Here is a 22,825-nt window from a genome sequence, read left to right on the forward strand (position 1 = left end):
GAAAGTTATCGCTGGAAATGGCGCCAGAGCGGCTCGATGCTGAGCAGCTTAAATGTGAGCACAGCTACATGGACTTCATGTCTGTGAGCTTTGAGGTTTCAGGTGTTCGAAGGAAAACATGAGAGAGGTCAGAGGTCGTATGGAGGACGGCTGCTTCGTGCTTTATGTCTCCCTTCATGCTGCTCCTGTTGATGCTCAGTGTTCATCCACAAAACTTCCCATCGACGCTGTTCCTCCTTTCCCGGCCGCTCCTAACAAACCTCACCCCAAACTGGAAACGCAGACGGACGAGCTTCATCAGACGCGCTAACACAAAGATTTCTGAAATGCTGGCAGCGCCGAACTGCTTAATGAAAATGCGCTTGGCTCCAGGAAGGATCAGAAGGAAAATCTGTTTCCTGAGAGCTTCTCATCCCGGGATGGAGAGTTTACAGCTGCTGCTGGATGGGGTTCGTCTGTAGGTATATGCTAATCTATGCTAATGGCTCCTGTGTTCCCTCCAGCTGGCTTTGAAGTGAGCGTAGGAGTGCAGAGTTCCTGCATCAGGGAAAAATGGAGCTGCAGGCAGAGCCGAGGCCGTCGGCCTGCGGTCTTAGCGAGACGCTTTCCTTCCACAGAGAGCTCAGCTGCTTGCATTTACGCCGATGACATGAGATAAGGCGCTAACGCTCACCTCAGCAGACGATTGTGGTGTGACGGTTTTCCTGCTCACGTGCGTTTCCTTTTGTTTTGATCCATTTACATGTTTCTGACGCTGGATGCACTGCAGAGATGCAGTTGCTGTTAACAGCCTCTCGCCGCACTCTGCTGTGATGGGTCAGCCACCTGAGTGAGCTCATGCTCCACTTTAAGTTCATACTTTAGTTTCTTTCAGCTCTAATGCCTCGTTAGGATTTTTATCCTAATGTGCTGCAAAGCCACCAGCTGGTTTCACTCGTGACCCACTAAATGAGAAATCTGCACCTCTGATGTGGAGCCAGGCGTCCCCTCGTGTCACCGCTGGCCCTGTCGCAGCAGTAGCGAGCTTGAAAGAATGTCAGATCCGTCCTTGAACGCGGCGCTGAGCGGGAGTCAGCCGTATGAGGCAGTAACTGGGCTAATGTAATTCATCCTCATGCAGCTCCAGAGCATTTTCTCATGACTTTTTAATGTGGTCTTCCCATAAAAAGCTTAGCCCAGATAAAAGTTAGGTCATTAAGATCAGAGCTTCCAAAAAAAGACTGAACTGATGATCAACAAACACCTGAAGCTCACGAAGCGCAGCCTGTGATCACTGCTTTGAACACAAACACAGAGAGCAGTGTCAACAGCACCAAACTTTGTCCTCGTGTGTCCATCAGACTCCAGGTAAACTCCTGTGACCAGCAGAAGAACAGGAACACAGTTCATTCTGTGTGAGAGGAAGGCTTCCTGTGGCCCATCAGTGCGTTTGTAGCCCACACTGGGAGGATGGGGAAGACGTCAGAGGCCATTGAGACGATGCTTCCTCTGTTTTGACCAACTTTGTTTCAGCAGAGCTTAAAAGCAGAGAAAAGAAGTGATCGTACAAAGCCAGCTCTTCCCCGATGTTCCCTGAGAGTTCCCTAATGTTTGGACTCAAAACCTCTCCTGGAAGCTGTCTGTGAGCTTCCTGCCTCCTACGTTGGGCCCAAAGGAAACTCCTTTCAGACCTGAGGCTCACCTCATTTTCCAGTGACTCTCCACAGGGATCACAGACCGAGGTCTGAGACGCTGCTTTACGCCCAGTATTTTCAGAAGAGAACCACACACCTGCACCAGGATACTACCGCACGCAAAAGTCATGTCGCGCTTTAGCATCGTTTCAGCCATTTCAGCCACCCTTGCACAGATGCTGCATCCGCGGTGGCTGAAAATACGAGCATATGATTAGTTTGATTGGTTTTTACCACCTGTTCATTGATGAGTGGGTGCAGAGAGTCTCAGACTGTACGCAGGGAGGAGCTGCAGCAGCCTGAAAAGGTGAGATTTTTGGAGAAAATTTGCCGTTTCTTTGCTTCCAGTTTGAACTTCTTCTACTCCTCTATGAGCTGATGTGGAGGTTTTGTGTGGGTGGTCACGCGGCGCTCAGATTCACAGTTCGCTGTGACTACAGCACAGTTTCAGCTAGATTAGAGACCTGGACGCAGCGTTTCACTTTGTTCGCTGTAAAACATGTTGATGAAGAATGAACAAATGTGATTTGAAGAGACTTCCTGTTCCAGAAGCCCTTCAAATGTTTATGGAAAACAGCGTTCCTCCCTGAGAGCGCAGCGCGGTGGTGTAAACAGTTTGGTGTGTGTGTGCAGAAACAAGGACATGCTGCTGAGGGCGAAGAAAAAAACGTAGAGTCGAGCAGGCTCGTTCCCTCCCTCCCTCACAGATGTTGGGAAACTCGTGCTGAAAGCAGAGCCTGCAGATAGAAAACGCGAGGAAGACTCTCTGCACGCTCAGAAGGGAGCGACGACGGTCCGGCTTGATGATCGGCGCCGTGGCGATGGATTTCAGCCGTGGAGGCAATAATGAGCCCGCTCACTCGTCCTGATTGTTTCAGTGTTTTGATTTTTGAAGAAGCTTTCTTTAAAACGTGTCAAAAAACAAAAAGCTTTTTCTGCAAAACTTTACAGCACAAACTTTGAGTTACGAGGAGCCGCAGGGGAGACGAGCAGCTTTCATCTCCTCCTCAGAAACACTAAGAGAAACTCTGAAGTCTCTAAAGTTGCAGCTTGTGTGGAGATCACAGACTTTTAAATTTAACCAAGCTTTAACAGGAAGCCCAGAGGTGGATGTGCTGATTCTGCTCCCACAACAATCCAAAGATTTACACACTGTCGTCTCAGAGAGAGACAGCAGGAGCACTGATGCTAACCTTCAGTTTGTTTCACCTCGGTTTGGATGGTAGTTCGAAACTGCTGCTGGACGTGGACCAAAGGAAAACATGAACACAACCTTCATCCAAGCTTTAAAGTGAGGAATTTAGTGAAATATCTTAAATATCTCAGGCAACGTAAGCTGTGGCATAAAGATCTGGAAAATAAGGGATGAACGCTGATGTCCAAGCGTCCTCTTTCTGTAACTGGACTGCAGAGTTTGAACTGAGGGCTGTTTCCGATTGAAAGTTACGCCCAAGCAGAACCTCACCTGCACCCTTCCATAAAGACGCTGTCATGACTCGGATCGTAGCCGACTCTCTCGCAGAAATACTGGCGTAAGCGTTTGGACCGTTGACTCTCTGCTGGCTTCAAATAGAGATGGTTACCCCGCAACCAAACAAGCCCCACGTGTGCCTGACGGCAGTCCTCATCGTGACCAGCCTGGCACTCATAGACGCCTACCTGGTGGAGCAGAATCCGGGTTCCCGGAGGCTCGCTGTGTGCGTCACCGTGTTGGCAAGCGACGCGTGTTTCCTCGTCGTCCTTCGATACGTGGCCGTCTGGGCTGGGTCAGAGGTGCACACCGCGAGGCGAGGCTATGCCATGATGCTCTGGTTCTTCTACATCTTTGTCTTGGAGATCAAGGTCTACTTTGTTTATCAGAACTACAAGTCCCAGGACACGGCCGCAGGTGTGGAGGTGGTGGATGTAGGTGTGTCCCGGAGAGGTCTTACGCTGCTGCTGTCCATCTGCATTCCCATTGTGTTCATAACACTGGCTGCGATAGATCACCTGGAGTACTTGCGACCATACAAAAAAAGAGAGGAGATACGGAGCCGCCTGTTCTGGGTGGTGCTGGACCTGCTGGATGTCGTGGATGTTCAAGCGAACCTGTGGGAGCTTCAAAGTGAAGGACTCCCTCTGTGGGTGGAGGGTTTGATGTTCTTCTACTGCTACATCCTCCTGCTGGTGCTGCCGTGTGTCTCCCTGAGCGAGATCAGCATGCAGGGGGTGAACATCGTCCCCCACAAAATGATGCTCTATCCCATCCTCAGCCTCGCCACCATCAACATCATCACCCTCCTGATCCGCACGGGAAACCTGCTGGTCTACGGGGACATCCGAGTGTCGGGGATCATGATGGGAAAGAATGTGATCGCCATCTTAATGAAGAGCTGCAGCCTGCTGCAGTACAGGAAACACCAGCCGGCTGCTCCTCCGGCGGATCGGGGCGCCGAGATCCAGAAGAACTCTCAGGAGGAGGTTCAGGTGTACGGCGGTCAGCACGTGGGGCTGCCCAGAGTCGTGATTGAGGACTTCACCAGCATCCCAGAAGAGGAGGAAGAGGAGGAAGAAGGCGAGGAGGGCGGTGATGATGCCAGTCAACAAGAGGTGAGCTTGAATGGCGATGAGATAAAAGAAGGAGAAACCCAACTGAAGCGACGGGACACGACTGGTTTGGGATAAACGAGCATCTGCGGTGCCGTGGAGAAACTTCCCGATCTGAGGAGCGCAGGTTGACTCAGCGTCTGCAGTCCCAGAATCCAACATGCTCTCACTGCGTTGCTGTAATACTGATCAACAGGTTGGACATTTCTTCAGATTCTTGTTCATGAACTCAAACGTGACCGTTTCTAAGGAAAGGTCGTTTTTGTTGTTGTTGTCCTGCTCTTGCTCTGATATAAAAAGAATTTCACTTAAAACATGAGTAGAAATCATCTTGTTCACACAGATATATGGTGGGGATGTAAAATTCATTTTTAGAGTGCTGAAATTAAACCTGTCACATGTCTCTGAGAACCAGTCACTTGGAAAATGCCCTGAAAGCTTCTTGTTGGCAGGTTCAGATTGATGCTGCTCTCATGTCTGTGAGCAGATATGAAGTAGAGCCGATTTGGGCTCAGAGGGCTCTGATGTAATCTGAGAGAATTGAAACACTAGCTCAGCCTGTTAGGTCCATAAACAGTAACACAAATCCAAGCGAACCCTTCCTCAGTGTCAGTGTTGAAGCCGCACAGCAGCTCCTCAGCATGAAGAGAAGATATCGTGGATGAAAATGATGATTCTTCACTGGCTGAGGAGACGATGCTGGAGCTTTTACCTGGTGTGCTTCCACACATTACACTTATAAAGATACGGGCCGTGTGAGGAAAGGAGCAAGGGAGGTGGCGTCGTTACCTGAACAGGTGTAATCTCAGTTTCTGGACACTTTTCAGAGTACGGACGTTTGGTGAAGAAGTTGTTTCTCAGGATATTCATAAATTATGACAGAGCAACAGACGTCAACTCAGCGACACGACCAGCAAACGGCTGACAAGGCTCCGTCCTACCTGTAGAAGTCCATCATCATGTAACGCAGGGCTGAGGTGACTGTGCTGCTTTTGTTGATGGTTCATATTTGGAAAAGAAAACTAATAAAATGACTAAAATACAATTTGAAGCCAGTATGCTTTCAAAGCAAAGCAGCTCTGTGGTCAGTCTAAAATGTGAAAGTTTAGTTTCCTGTTTGCAGACTCTTCGTTTTATCTGCCTTCAGGTCTGATTTTAAGTTTTTTCCCTCTTATTTCAAAGCCAGTGCACGAACATGTAAACAGAATCATCCCTGCAGTACGCCAGTGTGGCCACAAGATGGAGCCAGACCTCACACATTAAAATAAATTCATCGTCAGGTGAAGGACAAATTAAAAAAGAAGAAAAGAGAATTAAAATGTGATGGTGATGCCATTTCAGGCAGAAAAACACTGGCAGTAAACTGCTTGTTTTTTCTTTCTTTTCCAGGGCAGCTGTTCAGCTCCGTAAAGCTCTCCTACAGACACGCATGAGCATGTTTGTGCTGTTTCTCTGCTCTGTTTAAATCGCAGTAATTATCACAAAGAGGCTACACTGAGACCGCTGAGTTCATTTTTAAAGGGGACATGAAACTCTAATTTACCCCCCTAAACCCTGCCGTCAAACACTCACACAGATGTAACTATAAAATATTATATTTCCTAAACACATCCAAACAGTTTACAGCATCAGAGGTTGACATAACAAGACTGAAGTCGAAATCCTGACGTCCATCAGCAGGTCCTCAGCTTTACTGTCTCCTTCACCATCAGTCCTCACTTCTAATATGAAGGAATCCAGTCAGTGAGATGATGTGACGTGATGTTCTTTTTCACCTACTTTCCCTGCAGATCGTGGTTCAGGAAGAAACGTAGTTGTTTGTGGTGTGATGAGTATGAAGTAAACTGTCTGCATGTGCTTTATTGCATGAATTAGTGCTGATCGTGTCAGCTGACTGCTCTCAGCCAGAGGAGGAAAAATCAGCTTCTGTTGGTCTGGTAACCACCTGTCACCTGACTCAGACAGGCTCTCCTCCACAGTCCTCGTTTATAAAGTGCTTCACAAACCCAAATATGACGACAAACAGCTGGAATTTCCCGCTTCAGTGCAGCAAGCCAAACACCGAACAGCCACAGTGTATCCTCGGTTTAACATAAGATCATTGTTGCAGCACTGACCTGTTCGCTTACACTGATGTTTAGTTTTAGTGTCCTCATTTTCCTCTGAGGTATCGATTCTGTCACTAGTTAGCTAACATTTCAATTCAATTCAACTTTATTTACACAGCGCCAAATCACAACAGTCGCCTCAAGGCGCTTTATATTGTAAGGGAGACCCTACAATAACACATACAGAGAAAAACCCAACAGTCATATGAGCCCCTATGAGCAGCACTTTGGTGACAGTGGGAAGGAAAAACTCCCTTTTAACAGGAAGAAAACTCCAGCAGAACCAGGCTCAGGGAGGGGCGGGGCCATCTGCTGTGATTGGTTGGGGTGAGAGAAGGAAGACAGGATAAAGACATGCTGTGGAAGAGAGACAGAGGTTAATAATAGAATAGAATAGAATAGAATAGAATTCAACTTTATTGTCATTGCACATGCACAGGTACAGGGCAACGAAATGCAGTTTGCATCCATCCAGAAGTGCTTTAGTGATATAGATATATTACAATATATATTAGCAATAATATAGATATGTGAGTATATTACAGAAATGGGTCTATTATGGTATGTTATAATGTACACGGTATGAAGTATGTTGTGAATATTCTATAACTATAAGTATGTACAGGCTGTAGTAATAACAGATATGATTCAATGCAGAGAGGTCTGTTAACACATAGTGAGTGAAGAAGAAAAACTCAATGCATCATGGGAATCCCCCGGCAGCCTATGTCTATTGCAGCATAACTAAGGGAGGATTCAGGGTCACCTGGTCCAGCCCTAACTATATGCTTTAGCAAAAAGGAAAGTTTGAAGCCTAATCTTGAAAGTAGAGATAGTGTCTGTCTCCTGAATCCAAACTGGAAGCTGGTTCCACAGAAGAGGGGCCTGAAAACTGAAGGCTCTGCCTCCCATTCTACTTTTAAATACTCTAGGAACAACAAGTAGGCCTGCAGAGCGAGAGCGAAGTGCTCTAATAGGGTGATATGGTACTACAAGGTCATTAAGATAAGATGGGGCCTGATTATTTAAGACCTTGTATGTGAGGAGCAGGATTTTGAATTCTGGATTTAACAGGAAGCCAAAACAGGAGAAATCTGCTCTCTTTCTAGTCCCTGTCAGGACTCTTGCTGCAGCATTTTGGATTAGCTGAAGTGGGACATTTTTATTTCATGCCTGGATTCTCTGAGCATGAATGCTGAAGGTGGAGCTGAGGAGTGGAGGGCTCGCTCTGCTGGAAACCCAGAAGAAGAGACGGAGGTGTCTCCTCACCAGGATGTGCTGAGCAGCTCTGCTGTGTCTGCTCTTGGATCAGCCCCCCCTCCCCCGGCTCTCAGCCCCGCCCTTACTGGTAGGATCAGCTCACGGCATCGCAGAGACTGCCGACCGGGAGAGGAAACGATGGCGGCGGCTGTGGACCGAGGAGGACTCCGGTGGTCCACCGACACGTCAGCGGGGACCGAGGCTGCCGGGGAGCCAGACGGTCGCGGCCCGGTGCCCATGAACCTTTTCGCTACCTGGGAGATCGACCGGTCCTCCCCGAGCTGCGTGCCCAGGTAAGAGGATCGATGCCCGGGCAGAGAGGAGAGGACGACGGGCTTCTACACAGCACCTGTTTGTTCTGTGTGTGTGTAAATGTTTTCATGTGTGATCAGTAAAGATGCAGCAGGTGCGTTCAGGTGAGTCTGGGGAACTCGAGCCTCTGTGCCTGTAATTACTGATGAATGATGATCTTTATCATTTCCATGAACCTGCTCATGCAGAAGTCCAGACTTGGTTCCTGTTGTTTTAGTTTGTGTTCATTTTTAGTTTCAGTCCAGTCAGAGGTGTTTGTACAGCGTGTGACTGTGGACGCTCACAGGGATCCTGCTGCTGCTGAGAGCTGTTCTGTCTGCAGTTTGTTAAACCTGAATTGGCAGTGTGAGTTTCTCAGAGGTCTGTGGGTGTTTTATGATCGCACACACCCTGGCATTGTGCTGTATACCTTATTATTAAGACTGATGCCCTTCAACCTGCTGATGCGTGCAGGTGAAGCCCGTCCAGTTGTTTTGTCGGTGATGGTTGTAAAACACCGTGTTTGCACAGTAACGTGAAACTCTCCTTTTAAACTGATCAGGTGCAACAGAAGGGAGAGCAGGGCTGTGCCTGCTGTCATTCAGCAGTTCATCCACAGGATGACAGGATGGTTTCAGACTTCCTGACGTCAACTTGAAGTCAGATCAGCTTCAGTGCTTCCTTTATTACTTCCTTTGGCAGAGGAGACACCGGAGCGTCCTTTACACTCTCATAAAGGACGCTCAGATCATGAATCAGATCAATCTCCTGTCGAGTTGATCTGATGTAAACTGTCGGTGGTTCAAAGTGAAGCTGCTCCTCCTCACTGTCCCGCAATGCTCAGGGGTTTCACCTGGTTCTGGCTTATCAGCGGTGTTAAGACCAGAGACACCTGCAAGGTCATGACCTCAGTGATTACATCAGCTTTCAGCAGCCAATTAGAAGTGGACAAAAATTCCTGATGACAGCCGATTAGCGTTCGTTCTCTCTGATCGCCACCTGCCTGTTTCCGGGCAGATTAGCAACATGTTCGTGCAGGGGTTAAGGAAGCCAAGCAGTCAGTGTTAATCCTCTTAAATGTCCTGTTGACTCAGGAAGCAGCGAAGATTAAAGCAAGTCATGCATCACCTCCAAACAGGTGCAAATAATACCTGAAATAATGATTTTAAAGGAAATCTTCTTCATTATCTCGGCAGATATTAAACTCTGCGGTCTCATCAGAGTGATCAACACTCCAACACCGACTGAACCCAGATCAGTCAGTGATCACAGTCACTGCAGCCTGGCCTCACTGCTCCGCTGTTCTGAGGTCAGTCTGGAGTAAAGACTTGCGGAGCCTCCATCAAAATTTTCTCCAGATCTCCAGATTCATGAACTGGAGCTTTGTCCTGGAAAACTGACGATGTGGAGCCAAGTGACAAATTTGTGGGTTAATTCAGAGGTTTTCCCACACAGAGCCGTTTGGTTTAAAACTCATTTCCTGCGTGTTGAACTCGCATAACTATGCATGTGACCAATAAAGGATCTTGAATCTCGAGATGAGAGCGATCGATGTGTTTGTCTTCATGCAGAGCAGCTTTTAAATGATGAACTCTCCTCATCATCACGCTGCTCTGTTACAGTGACCCTCATCGCTGTGCCTGAGTTTAAGCATCTGATCAAAGATAACAGCGCCACCATCAGGTCGGCATGTGAACGTAGAAGGACAAGTAACCTGTTACAGACTGGGGCCTGTGCTGGCGCGTGCCCTCTGTCGAGGCTGACGTTTTTCAGGAGCTGAGAGCGTCACTGTCAGTTTTATGTACAACAGTCGTAGGCTAAAGCTTAACGCACCAAATAAGTGGAAAGTGAGGGTAAAACACACGAAACAAACAAGTCATCCACCCACACAGGCACATTAAAAACAGAAGCTATCCTTCACACAAAGTTTGGATCTATTTTTCACCGCCTACGTGGCAAACAGTGGCCGTGTATCAGATTTGGTGTTACACATCACTGTCTTTGCACGAATGAGAAGGAAATGTGTGAATCTTCGTCCTCAGCAGCAGAGCCAGCCTTCTGTCCTCGGGAGGGCAGATCAGAGCTCAGGTGGCACTGTTAGCAGGATTAGCAGGATTAGCTCCTGCTGGCCGGCGTTGACAGGAAGCTGCAGCCTACAGGACGAGTCCCAGCATGACCTCGCAGTAATGAGGTCTCAGGAGGTCAGCCTCTCACACTCAGCTCCCTCAGGACTCAGCTCTATTAAACACGTCCACCTCACTGCTGAAGGGAAGCTGAGGAGGTTAAACAGGCCCCGCCTCCACGATGCGTCAGGAATACACGACTGGAATATTTGAAGTGATGGATCTCCGGGTCAAACATGGCCAGAGTGTAAAAGAAGGAGATAAATGAAGGTGAGGTGAATCACACGGCTCTGGATGCTCAGTTTAAGATGCTTTTTTGTCCTTCATGATTTTTTTTAGTCAGCAGAGTCACAAATTTATTTCATTCCAGCATAAAAACCTCGATAATCAGCCCCAGAGTGTGATATTTACTGATAATTACTGATATTTTCTGGGGTGTCTGTAGCTCAGGTGGTTGAGCAGGTTGGTGGTTCGATCCCCTGCCAAATTTCCTTGGGCAGCCCCATGTTGCTCTCCGATGCATCCTTGGATGCATTTGAGAGGCTTTCAGCCAAGAACTGATTCTGTTTTCAGTTTGTTTTCTTAGCAAACACACTTTGGCTGCTGCCCCTCTGATGGCTTCTGGACAACGGCAATAAGAAGGGAGGGGCCTTTTGGGGAGCAACAGATTAAGTATGGTAAATGGCCCGTGTTTGTACAGCGCTTTACTAGTCCCTAAGGACCCCAAAGCGCTTCACACATTCAGTCATTCACCCATCCACACACACATTCACACACTGGTGATGGCAGCTACATTGTAGCCACAGCCACCCTGGGGCGCACTGACAGAGGCGAAATAAAAAAACTTGTGTTGGAAACCATCTAAAGCTTTAGCAGCTAATTTAGAAGAAAAAAAACAGACTAGCTTTCATCTCCACGTGGACAGAGAGAGGCGCTGGTGTGACAGACAGGAGGCCGAGCAGGACGGACGTGAGCCAATCAGATGGAGCTGAGGCTGAGAGAGGAGGGAGGGTGGATGTTGGACAAAGGATAATGAAGACAGAGCTGCCAGGCAGGATGAGAAGAGGAAGACCTCAGAGGAGGTTCATGGATGTAGTGAAGACCAACATGCAGACGGTTGGCAAGAGGAATTGCTTGTGATTGTCTTCAAACTGCTTGCCCGTAATAATCTGCTGAAACTTTAGTTGCTGAGTTTCCACCGACTTTGAAGCTGGAGTAAGTTTAGCTGCAGGTGCTGATCAGACTTGTGCTGTGATCTCGTCTGTAGGCTGTCAGTCTGTTCACACTTGCTGCTGTTTGTGTTGACAGTGAAGCTGCTTCCTGTTTGCTGTGCTCTGCAGGCTCTGCATTCTGACCGTGAAGAAGCTGAAGGTTCTGAGGGAGCTGGACAGAGAGCTCAGCTCCGTCATCATCGCTGTAAAAATCCAGGTGAGATTCTGGCAGTCGCCGGCCTGACACTCACCTGTGCTGTCGATCTGACCCTGGATCTGTGTCTCAGGGCTCTAAGCGGACGTTGAGATCCAACGAGTACCTTCCTCCTCCCGACGGCCTCATGGAAACAGACCTGGAGCTCACCTTCTCCCTGCAGGTTGCACATTTAACAAAAATTCCCTTCTCAGCATGAAGAACCACACAGATCGCACACTGCCCCCTGTCTCTGATGTAAAATTGTGTGTGTATGCAGTATCTTCACTTCCTGAAGCGAGATGTGAACCGTCTGCATGTGATGTTGCAGAGGAGGAAGAGGTACAAGAACCGAACCATCCTGGGCTACAAAACCCTCGCAGTGGGTGTTGTCAACATGGCCGAGGTACGACAGGAAGCTCTGCTGCATCGGGAACTCTCGCCACAGCGTGTAGCACGTTTAGCTCAAAGATCTCCCCGTCAGCAAAATTACACCACAAGATTTTGTTTCTCCAGCAGCCGTCGTCAGATCTGTGAGATGGGACGGAAAAGTTTAAAAATGTGTGTGTGTCCCAGGTGATGCAGCGTCCAACAGATGGTGCCCACATACTCGGTCTCCATAGCAACCTGAAGGATGCTTCTGTGCGTGCGGCGGAACTGAGCATTCATACTCTCTGCAGCCATCCAATAGAAATAGAGGACACAACTGGTCACCATGGCAACAAGGGCAAGGCCTCAGGTAGGAGGACAGAGAGTCTGACCATCCCTGCATCAGGTACTTGTTATAAACTGGCTACTGATTGGTCAGACATAGAGTAATAGAGTACATGTAAAGGCACAACACACACATTTTTGTTTTCATAGCTTAGTGAGGACACCTAGCTGACACAATGTTTTCCCGAGCCCCTCACCATCGCCTAACTGTGGCTCGTGGGGACGGGCACTTTGTCCCCATCAGTATTGTAACATCCCAGTTTTCAAATGTACACACACACTCACAGCAGTCTGTGATGATGTCACTGCTGAGAGCTGTGACATCACTCTGTAAATGAAACACACATCAGGTCACCTGTTCACAGAAAATGGTGTGTGTGTGTGTGTGTGTGTGTGTGTGTGTGTGTGTGTGTGTGTGTGTGTGTGTGTGTGTGTGTGTGTGTGTGTGTGTGTGTGCAAACAGACTGCTCTCCTGATGTGGAGAACTACTGGGAGGACGATGACGACAGCTTCTCCTCTGAACAGGAAGGAAGTGACGACGCAGTCTTGCCTCAGGTGACCTCACCTTTATATCTTATAAAGCAGCTCTGGGTACAGCATGAAGTCAGTTAAACTTCGGGGATATGGATGTGGTTCAGTAACAGAGGCTTTGGTGTTCATGAAATCAACAACAGGTGTACGAGAGGAGCAACAGTGGGTCCACGCTGCTCTCTTTTTCTGATTATTGTATTTTGTGCGCAGGCTATGAAACCACGACTTTCACTTTGAGCATTTGTGGAGGATTTCACTGAAACAAATGCTCGATGAGCCTCTTTTTTCCCCTCAGGACATGTTTGATGATGACGAGGATGTCCGGGGAAAGATTAAGACGTCTCACAGGAAAATGATGCGAACATCCTCGCTGACTCAGGTAAGGACCAATCAGAGCAGCTGATGGTTGAGGGGCCGAAGCTGTCTTTTTCACTTTTCTTCTGTTTTCTGTCATTCAGCAGCCGAACTTTAAGCAGAAGTTTGTGGCTCTGCTAAAGAGATTCAAAGTCAGTGATGAGGTTGGTACTCACCTTCATTACCTTCAAACTCCATCTGGAGGAACTTCAGGTAGAGCTGTTTATTTTAAACTGGTGTCCCGGTGACAGTCGCCCGTTCTGGTTAGAACTTTGTAGGAACAGTTAAGTTGTGCAGGGTTTCTGGTTTGGTGTCCTCAGGATCAGCTCTCTGCTTCCTTGGACCTCTGGGACTTCATCAGAACTGCTGTCAGCGTCCTTGTACTGGTTCTTCTTGACGTTTCCAGCTCGATATTTTGTCAGAAAATCCTTCAGTAACAATACTGAGTGAAGAACCCAGGATCAGAGTTGAAAAAGACTTTTTATTGTCGACTGAGTAACTGAATCAAACACAGCTTTGCTGCTGACATCAGTGAAAATAAAACCATAACCTGGTTTGTAGGACATGAGTTGTAAAAAGTAGGACCTCTGTTTCGTGACCCCAATTGGCTCGTTTCCTGCAGGTTCTGGACTCGGACCCCGTGGGTCAGAGTCAGGAGGCCAAGGAGAACCTGGACCTCCTGTACGACAGCCTGGAAGTTTACAACCCGAGCGACAGCGGCCCTGAGCTGGACGACAACGACAGCATCCAGAGCACTCCCAAACCCAAGCTCAGGTGAGCCTGAAACACACCTGTCTGCGTTCACAGCTCGTCAAGCTGGACAGGAAGTTTGACCTCCAGTCAAAATGTTAGTCAAACATATTTGTGTGTTTTTAGTGTCCCATCGCAATTCTGAGTCTATCTGAGGTGTGAGGTGGTGACTATGCTGGCTGTTTTCCACCCGCAGGCCGTTCTTCGAGGGCGTCTCTCAGTCGAGCTCTCAGACTGAGATCGGGAGTCAGCAGAGAGAACGGACTGCAGCCGTGAGTGAAACACAGCATCATCATGTGAACATCCAGAACCTGAAGCTCCTGTCAGGAGACATCGGTGTATGATGGATGCAGCTTTAGAAGCTGTGTCGCCCCCTGCAGATCAAGCTGTGTAACTGCATCCTGCTGTTGTTACACAGGCGGCAGATCTACGAGGAGACTCTGAGGAGGTGAAAGGAGAGGAGACCGGGCCGAGGGTGAATCTGAAACACACACACACAAAGACACACACACTTGTTATATTCAATTCAATTTTATCCCTAGAAATCACTACAGCAGTCGTCTCAAGGTTCTTTATATTGTAAGGTAGAGCCTACGATAATCCATGCAGAGAAAAACCCATCAATCATATGACCCCCTATGAGCAAGTACGGAGCCCTGCAAGGGACATGGCAGGAAAAAAATGAAGGTAAACTTTTGCAAAACTTTTGCGAGATCTCGCAAAACATCAAACTGGTGGGTAACAGACGTCTCCGAAAACGTCGGAGCACTTTTGCAAATATGTGGTGTCTTGATAAAGCGAGCAGATATTTGAAGTTTACACAGCTGCATTCTCGCCTGAAAATATGCTACACATTTATTTTGTGACCATTTGTGAGTGATAATAGTAATATTTAAACTAAGTAGCTGCTGCCATTGTTGGGAACTGGAATTGACTGGGCCGCGCTATGAATTCTGGGATAGGTGACGAGCCAGGCGACGAAGGCAGTCCCAATTCGAAGGCTGCTCCAAATGCATCCTTCGTGGCCCAACCTATCCTTTCCAACAATGGCAGCAGCTACTTAGTTTTAATATTACTCTTATCACTCACAAATGGTCACAAAATAAACTTGTAAGATATTTTCGGGCTGTGTAAACTTCAAATATCTGTCTATATTTGCAAAAGTGCTCCGACGTTTTCAGAGACATCTTACCCACCAGCTCAAAGTTCATCTTCATTTTTCTTCCTCCCATGTCCCTCGCGGGTCTCCGTAAGCAAGCACTTTGGTGACATTGGGGAGGAAAAACTCCCTTTTAACAGGAAGAAACCTCCAGCAGAACCAGGCTCAGGGAGGGGCGGGGCCATCTGCTGTGATTGGTTGGGATGAGAGAAGGAAGACAGGATAAAGACATGCTGTGGAAGAGAGACTGAGATTAATAATAATTGGAAATAAATGATCTGAATTTCAGGAGCGGGGCCACGCCTCCAAACACGCCCCTTCCAGTTCTTGTCTATATACACATCCCCAGCTCTACAACTTGTCTGTTCTTGTTTTCGTGGAAACACCTTTCGAGAAAGTCTTTAACACAGCTTATCTTACACGAGTAACATAATCTTACTCACCCTTCCATTTGCTTACAATCGCGTCCGTCAGCACCTCAGATGAAGGACTACACAGCTCTGCTTCATCGGTTTCCCTCCCAGCAATCCAAGAAACGCAAACACTCTGAATGTCATGGCGGCGCTTCAAAGAGACCAAATGCTGCTCTGGAAAACCTTCTAGCATTTTTCTTGCCAGCCAATAATCCGGTCTGCTACGTCGATCCATCTCCTTTTATCTGAACTCCGTCGTGCACAAAATTCCTCAAGGCATCCCTTCACTTCTCATGTGCTTTCACATGATGCTAGTGATTCAAGATTCAACCTTCTTTACTCACCACATGTACTTGTATAACTATGCATGTGACGAATAAAGAATCTTGAGTCTTGAATCACTAGCATCATTTAAACCCTCCCCCCTTGACACAGAATTCAAAACAACTCTCCAAGCGAAGGCTTTCAGTTCAACCAGCCCTTCCAAGACTGCTCACCATCACCTCTCTTTGTTTCAGAAATCAACACAGTCGTTATCGCTACCTTACCCAAAGTAAATTAATCAGCCGAGCACCCCCTCTCCATCTTCTACTCCAAGACGAGCTCACGTAAGAGTTTACGAGCCATCAAGCCGTTAACTCAAGTAATGAAGCTCTGACAGTGACAACATGTGTCCTACATATTTGTTTAATATGTGCGTTGAAGGACATGTCCTGGTCAAAAATGACTCCAAGGTTCCTCACAGTGTTACTGGAGGCCAAGGTAATGCCATCCAGAGTAAGAATCTGCTTAGATACCATATTTCTAAGCTTTTCAGGGCCGAGTACAATAACCTCAGTTTGATCTGAATGAAGAAGCAGAAAGTTAGCGGCCATCCAGGTCTTTATGTCTTTAAGACATTCCTGCAGTTTAACTCATTGGTGTGTGTTATCTGGCTTCATGGACAGATAAAGTTCTTCTTCTTGTTTTCCACAGAAACCGGAAGATGATGTTGCCATGGGAACAGACACAGGCCCAGCTGCCAAACTATGTAAAACAGAGTCTCAGACACACATGTCACCAAGGTATACACACACACACACGTGATGTTTGAGCTCCTACAGGTATGAACAGCTGTGTAAAAACGCCTCATACACCTGTGTGCTCCTCCTGCAGTAACACGGGAAGTCAGTCGTCTCGCCACACGTGGATCATCGCTATGAAGGACAGACAGAACTCGAGAGGCATGGACCGAACGAGCAGCATCGACAGTGGGACATCGTCTGATTGCAGGATACCTGCTCCACAGGTGAGAAAGCGTCAGTTCCAGGGGTTTAAGCCTCTTTTTATTAGTAGCTAGTCGGATCGATTTTTAGCACCTTCTCAGCCGGGAAAGGTGATCCGAGCAGAGACTAAAATGTGATGTCATCAGCCTGCATGCTACCAATTGCACTTGGTAATATTGCACATCAGGGATACAGGGCGAAAGTTACCATTGTGTATGGGATGTGTGTGTCTGTCTGCACGTGTGTGGTCATCTGTAAAGTCTTTGTTGTAGAGTCTGACAGCTGACGGAAGGAAAGACCTCCGATGTCCATAACTTGGATGTTCGTTCAGTGGTTGCAGTGGGGGATGTTTGTGCCTGTGGAAGTCTACCACCAGCTCCTTGGTTTTACTGGTGTTGATCTGGAGGTAGTTCGGCTGGCACCAGTCCACAAAGTCCTGGGTCAGTCCTCTGTATCCTTGTCGTCCCCATCAGTGATGGGCCGCCTGCAGTCGTCAGAGAACTTCTGCAGGAAGCACTGGGTGGAGTTGTGGGAGACGTCCGCAGTGTAGATGGTGAAGAGGAACGGAGCCAGAACCGTTCCCCGTGGGGCCCTGTACTGCAGACGACCCTGTCCGACACACAGGCCTGAGTCCTCACATACTGTGGTCGGTCGGGGAGGTAGTCCAGAATCCATGTGGGAGCTGTGGGACTCTCCCCAGCCTCAGGTTCAGGTTGAAGAGGTGCTCCATCACCCCACACAGGACCTGACAACCCTTGAGCTGAGTACCTGAGTACTGGATTGTAGTGGAAAACCAGTCAATTCCAGTCGAGTGGTGCCCAGTCGATCCACGCAGGCACTAATGGAAAAGGGGCCTTAGTGTCAGCAGGAACATGTTCCACCACCAGGTGTCAGTGTTGCTCCTGTTTTGGTGTTAAAATCACTGATGCTGCATGCCGTCACCTCATTATCTGTGTGTGTGTGCGACGTCACTGTGCCATCCGCCTCCTTTTCATCCATACAGAAAATTGCAGATGTGTACACTGCTCTCAGAAATGTAACACTTTGAAACACGTCAGGTCTCAATGGGAAAGATCGTGCTGGATATCTCTGATGTCGACGAGTAACATGTTAGGAATGAAAGGATGCCGTGTTGTTTGATGGCCTGCAGAGGGTCAGATTCAGGTTCAGGGTCAGAGTGAACTGTCTGTCTTACCTGTATTTCTTTAGCTGGGACCACATCCTGTTGTCACGCCGTTTCTCGTGATAATGGCGGATGGCGTGAGGATGAATTGAGGCTCCGTTTTGGGGCCCTCAGAGGAGACTGGTGTTAGCTTCCGGGCTGGGCAGATGTGCATTTACTAATGAGAAGTGAATGAATTGAAAAAAGGATGTTGGTCGGGCACCAAAACGAGAAAACACAGTTTAAAGTGCAGGGGCGGTCACAGATAGACAGCGAACCAGGAGGGGGGTGTTTGAGGTCTGGCCCCCCCTACTGAAATTCAGATAACTTATCTCCAAGTGAAAGATAGACACAGTCGCTGTACCGATTCACGTTTGGGGCCTCAAGTGGGCACTAGAGGAACTGCAGTACTTCATATCTGATACTAAAGACTGGTGCTTGTTTTTAGGTAGCTAGAAAGTCGGTTTTGGATCAGCTGAACCACATCCTGTTCTCTGATGATCAGATACCTGACTCCATTATCCTGATCAACACCACAGACTGGCAGGGACAGGTACGCATCCTTTTTCTGTCTTTCAGGGGTTTGAATCAAGCTGAGTTCAGTTTCTATGATCGTTCAGAGCCCAACGTGTCTTTGTGTCTGCGCTGTCCCTCCTTAGTATCTCTCTGAGGTTCTCTTCGATCAGCCAATCGTCTGCACTGTTTCAACGGCTGATGTTCAGGCCGCCTTCAGCGCCATCATCGGACGCATCCAGAGATTGTAAGAACATCCGTACTTTTATTCTGCACAGACATCAGTGTTTGAATCTGGCTGAGCTCTGAATCCTGTCCTGCATACTTATGTCAAAAAATTCATTTGATTATAAACAAGTTTGCATACATATATGTATGAATATATATTCTCTCTGACCTGAATCCGTTTCTGCAGCTGTAACTGCAACTCGCAGACTCCGCCCACCATGAAGGTGGCAGTAGGAGGAGATCAGAGCTACCTGACCACAGTGCTCTGCTGCTTCGTCGAGCAGCTGGCCAGCAAGACGTCTGATTGGTTGAGCTACATCCGCTTTCTCATCATCCCTATTGGTGCGCCTATCACACACACACACACACACACACACACACACACACACACACACACACGAAACATACACACATTTCACTAAATCATTGTCTCAGTTGCGATGAGAGTACCGTCTGGAGACGCCAGTATTTGTTCTATATCTACTGATCATTTGGTTTTTGTATTTGTTCAGCGTAAAAGTTGGGTGAAAATGACATTTTCTTCATTTTTGTTACAAATAATTTAATTGTAACAAGTATTGTGCAGTTGTTAGTTTGCAGATTTATTAAATATATATCATTCAGGAATACTGTCACGGCCCTGAGTGTGACGACTCAGCATTTTGTATTTCTTTATATTATTCGATGTTCTTGTTTATTCTGTTATGTCTTTTGTTGAGGTTTGCCATTTGTTTGGCTTCTGTTCTGTGCTCACACTTCTCTGTGTTCCCTCTGTCTGTGTGGTGTCACTCACCGTCTGCTCGTGAATCTGTTAAGTTCAGTGTCTTGTCGGGTTCTGTGTCTGTGAGTTTCCTGTTTTATTCTGAAGGTCTCTGTCTCATGTGAGTGTTGTCAGCCTTACATCTGTGTCTCGTCAGCCAAATTTCACCCAATCTACTTATTCATAAACGTGACAATTTGCAGTGTTTTGAAAGGAGCATTGTGTTCCCCTCCTGTATCCCATCCCACGATTACTCCTGTGAGTATTTAAGCCCCGTGTGTTCTTTCCCTGCATCATCCTCTGTCTCCCTGCATCAAGGTTTGCGTTTGCTTAGTTTTCCCAGTTCTGTTTCCGCCACCCTCACCTTTGTTATATGTTCACTCTCCAGTACAGTTTTTCTCAGTTGCTTTGGTACTTCATCAAAAAGAAAAGTCAGTTGCTCAAAATAAGTAGTCAATGCTTCAAAAGCAAGTCCCTTAATCAAAACAGATGATATATTCATCAAAAGCAAGTACTTATATCAAAGTGTCAGGGCTGTCACAATTACAAGTCATCACACCAGCACCTTTGGTCACAAAATCAAATGGTTTGAACATGTTCTCATTGTGACGGAGTTCTTTGTAGGTGCTTCCCAATGACATGTCAAGTCTGGACAGCATGCACGGCATGTTGAAAACCAGAAATTGTAAAGGAAAATCAAGACACTTCCTCTGCACTCTTGATAATATTTAATTGAAACTGTTCACAGCTTTGTGCAACTGGGGAAATACAGCAAATCAAACATTTTACAGCAAACAAACTCACTTAGACAGTAAACCTTACTGCAGTAGTCATGAAACAAAAACCTGAAAAACAGACACTGCTGCATATCAATCATTGATATCTAGACGCTCCCGTCTGTCTGCCCACATATTTGCATCAACATCGCAGCAAATGTCAGCTCTATCGATGCATCGGGGAAAGCATCTTCTGGAGTGTCGAATCCACCTTCTGCAGGACTCTGCTGTGATGTCATCACAAGCTGCATCCATAGCTGCTAGCAGGGTCATTTGGGTATGTGGATGCCTGTCATATACCCTCCACCTCCAGGAAGAGAAAAACTCCTCAATTGGATTTAGGAATGGAGTGTAAGGAGGAAGAAACTCCATAAGCATCCTGTTGTGTGCTGCAAACCACTGCCCGACTACAGCAGAGTGATGGAAGCTAACATTATCCCAAACCACTACATACATTGTCCGATTGTCACCAGGATCATCCCTTTCATTTTGTGGGATTAGGGCCCGATAAAGAACGTCCAGAAAAGCCAACAGGTGTTGTGTATTGTATGCACCAATACGAGGAATATGGGTGTGAACCACATTTTCTGAGATTGCTGCACACATTGTAATATTTCCTCCTCGTTGGCCTGGGACATCAATGGTGGCTCTTTCGTCCACGCCGTCTGCCTTTTGTGAGATTGAATCCAGCTTCGTCAAGATATACAAACGTGTGCAGGGGTTCCCTGGCCTCCAATTCCAGGATACGCTATCCAAAGGATGAGAATAAAAAAGTCTGTAATGGTGCATTTGGCACAACAGATTGTACAGTTTGAATTGTAAATAAGATTACAGTAACATGCATAAATGTAAGTGCAGTACATGGCCTAAACTTTTACAGTAAACAGAGGTACATATGCAAACATGTTTTACCTGTACATACTGGTGATGGCGCTCCTTCACTGTTCCGTTCAAATGGTACTTTGCACAATTGCTTCATGGACATTTCATTCCGTCTGAGGACTCCGTCTATGGTGGGCATTGATATTGACTGAATATTTCCAAAGATGGTGTCATCTTCTACGACAGTTCTTTGTATTTCTCTCAGTCTCAAAGCGTTGTTTGCAGCCACCATTGCACAAATTCTTTCCTCTTGCTGTGGAGTCAAAAGTGGACCTCGTCCACCTCTTCTAGGTTGTCTGGCAGTCCTTTTTGAGATGCAGATGAAAAAACACAAACATAAATAAACGCAAACATGCTTACAGTAATGGTTACAGGACTATCATTCTAAACTCCTTTCTTTACAGCATTACTGTATTGTACCACAGCACACTATGCCACACCTGGGCCAAGTCTGCGCTTCAGTTACACTACGTCTATATGTAAAGATCTATAAGGTCATGTCCTAATGCAAATCTCCTGTATGACTATGAAAGTGCAGAGCAAATTAGTTTGTGCTGAATAACTACATTACAGTATGCTCACCTGTTTTCCCGACGAAATGTCTGAATAATAGAACTTACAGTAGTTCTCCCAACATTTGGCTGCACCCTTCGACCAGCCTCGGCCATTGTGAGGCCATGGTTTATCACATGACCCACAAGTGTTGCCCTGATTTCGTCAGGAACGTGTCTATGTGGTTGGCCTCTTCTTGCCCGGTTTTGTCCTCGTCCTCCACCGATCCTCACCCCTCTTCCACAAGGCTGACGTTCCATGTTCTGCAGTTTTGTAGATTCAGTATGCACCTCATGCCAATCCTGGTTTACATTATATATATACTTGTAGAGTAGGGGATCCTGTAACGCGATTCCCTGCTAACTTCTAACTCTGTTAAATGTCATAAATTCCGTTTTCATGGATGCCTGGATGTTAAACTCAATTGTTACACCTGGTAGAGCAGAACGCTGATCATTTTATTAAAGATGAAAGACTTTAGACAGTTTTTCAACTCTCAGTAATGCCATAGTGATCGTTTGATATATGGACCTGCAGCGGAGTTTAGACCCAGACACGGCTAGTGACGTCAGACTGAACAACCGGATACCAGACAAAGGATGTTCTGGTGTTCCAGCCTGAAACCCCTGCACAGGCATCTCTGCTGATAGCTGCATGCGTGCTGCATGGTCCTGGACGCCTGTTCAGAGTGTCTGGCAGAGGATATGTCAAGACCTAAGTCCAAAGAGGAGACTTGACTCCGACTCGGACCGTCCCGTCTCGTTCCTTTTCTGTGTGTCTGTTGTCGATTGAGTGGATGACCGGTCACAGCATGCAGATGGTGCTGTGGGGTGTTGTCATTGCGGGCCCTGGATCCACTATTCCCCGCCGTGGTGGGCTGTGGGGAATAGGGGTGCTGGTCTTATCCCAGTGCAGGTGCAGCAGTTGGTGACCCAGTGCACTTTTCTACTTGTGCTCTAACCCTTTCTTACATTCTGTTTCCTTTTTTTCATTTTCACCACCATTCATTCATTCACTCTCCATCTCTCTATGTTTATACTTGATAAAAAATTGTATTGAAATCAGAGACATTTGATCAGAAAGTGTTTTAAATTTGTCAGGTTACAGATGGAGTGACCTACATTCCTTCTTTTGACCAATGACCCCGACATGGATCAGTGAGCAGGTGCTTCATGTGTTGAGTTTTGGGTAAAGACCTGAAGCTTCTTACATCCTTTCCCCTGACACAGTGAGAACTTTACTCGTACCAGCTGCGTTTCCAGTAGCTGCTGGTGAAAGCTTAAAGATCCACAGCTCTCTTTAGATCTGAGTAGAGCTCCTT

General features: G+C 47.1%; 1 protein-coding gene and 1 pseudogene across 5 annotated transcripts in view; both read left to right on the top strand.

Moving 5' to 3' along the window:
- Positions 1-2,057: 2,057 nt before the first annotated feature.
- LOC113023471 (transmembrane protein 121 pseudogene) lies at positions 2,058-4,686 on the top strand (annotated as a pseudogene). The gene has a single exon (XR_013909394.1). The product of XR_013909394.1 is annotated as a transmembrane protein 121 pseudogene (transcript).
- A 2,429-nt stretch (positions 4,687-7,115) lies between these two features.
- Positions 7,116-22,825, top strand: part of LOC113023455 (phosphofurin acidic cluster sorting protein 2-like) — a 54,553-nt gene continuing 38,843 nt past the window's right edge. For 2 of the 4 annotated variants that reach the window (XM_080302277.1, XM_080302278.1), the window contains exons 1-16: positions 7,116-7,920; positions 11,382-11,469; positions 11,540-11,629; positions 11,726-11,851; positions 12,022-12,184; positions 12,623-12,714; positions 12,986-13,069; positions 13,149-13,208; positions 13,667-13,818; positions 13,991-14,066; positions 14,213-14,269; positions 16,342-16,430; positions 16,522-16,654; positions 18,242-18,346; positions 18,453-18,553; positions 18,722-18,876. In XM_080302277.1, coding sequence (XP_080158403.1) covers positions 7,556-7,920; positions 11,382-11,469; positions 11,540-11,629; positions 11,726-11,851; positions 12,022-12,184; positions 12,623-12,714; positions 12,986-13,069; positions 13,149-13,208; positions 13,667-13,818; positions 13,991-14,066; positions 14,213-14,269; positions 16,342-16,430; positions 16,522-16,654; positions 18,242-18,346; positions 18,453-18,553; positions 18,722-18,876 — 1,936 coding nt within the window. In that variant the 5' untranslated portion in view covers positions 7,116-7,555. The remainder of the gene's footprint in view (positions 7,921-11,381; positions 11,470-11,539; positions 11,630-11,725; positions 11,852-12,021; positions 12,185-12,622; positions 12,715-12,985; positions 13,070-13,148; positions 13,209-13,666; positions 13,819-13,990; positions 14,067-14,212; positions 14,270-16,341; positions 16,431-16,521; positions 16,655-18,241; positions 18,347-18,452; positions 18,554-18,721; positions 18,877-22,825) is intronic. The other 2 variants (XM_026169462.2, XM_026169463.2) reach the window with 2 other exon arrangements.

This window comes from Astatotilapia calliptera, chromosome 6 (genome assembly GCF_964374335.1).
Source record: "Astatotilapia calliptera chromosome 6, fAstCal68.1, whole genome shotgun sequence".
NCBI lineage: Eukaryota > Metazoa > Chordata > Actinopteri > Cichliformes > Cichlidae > Astatotilapia > Astatotilapia calliptera.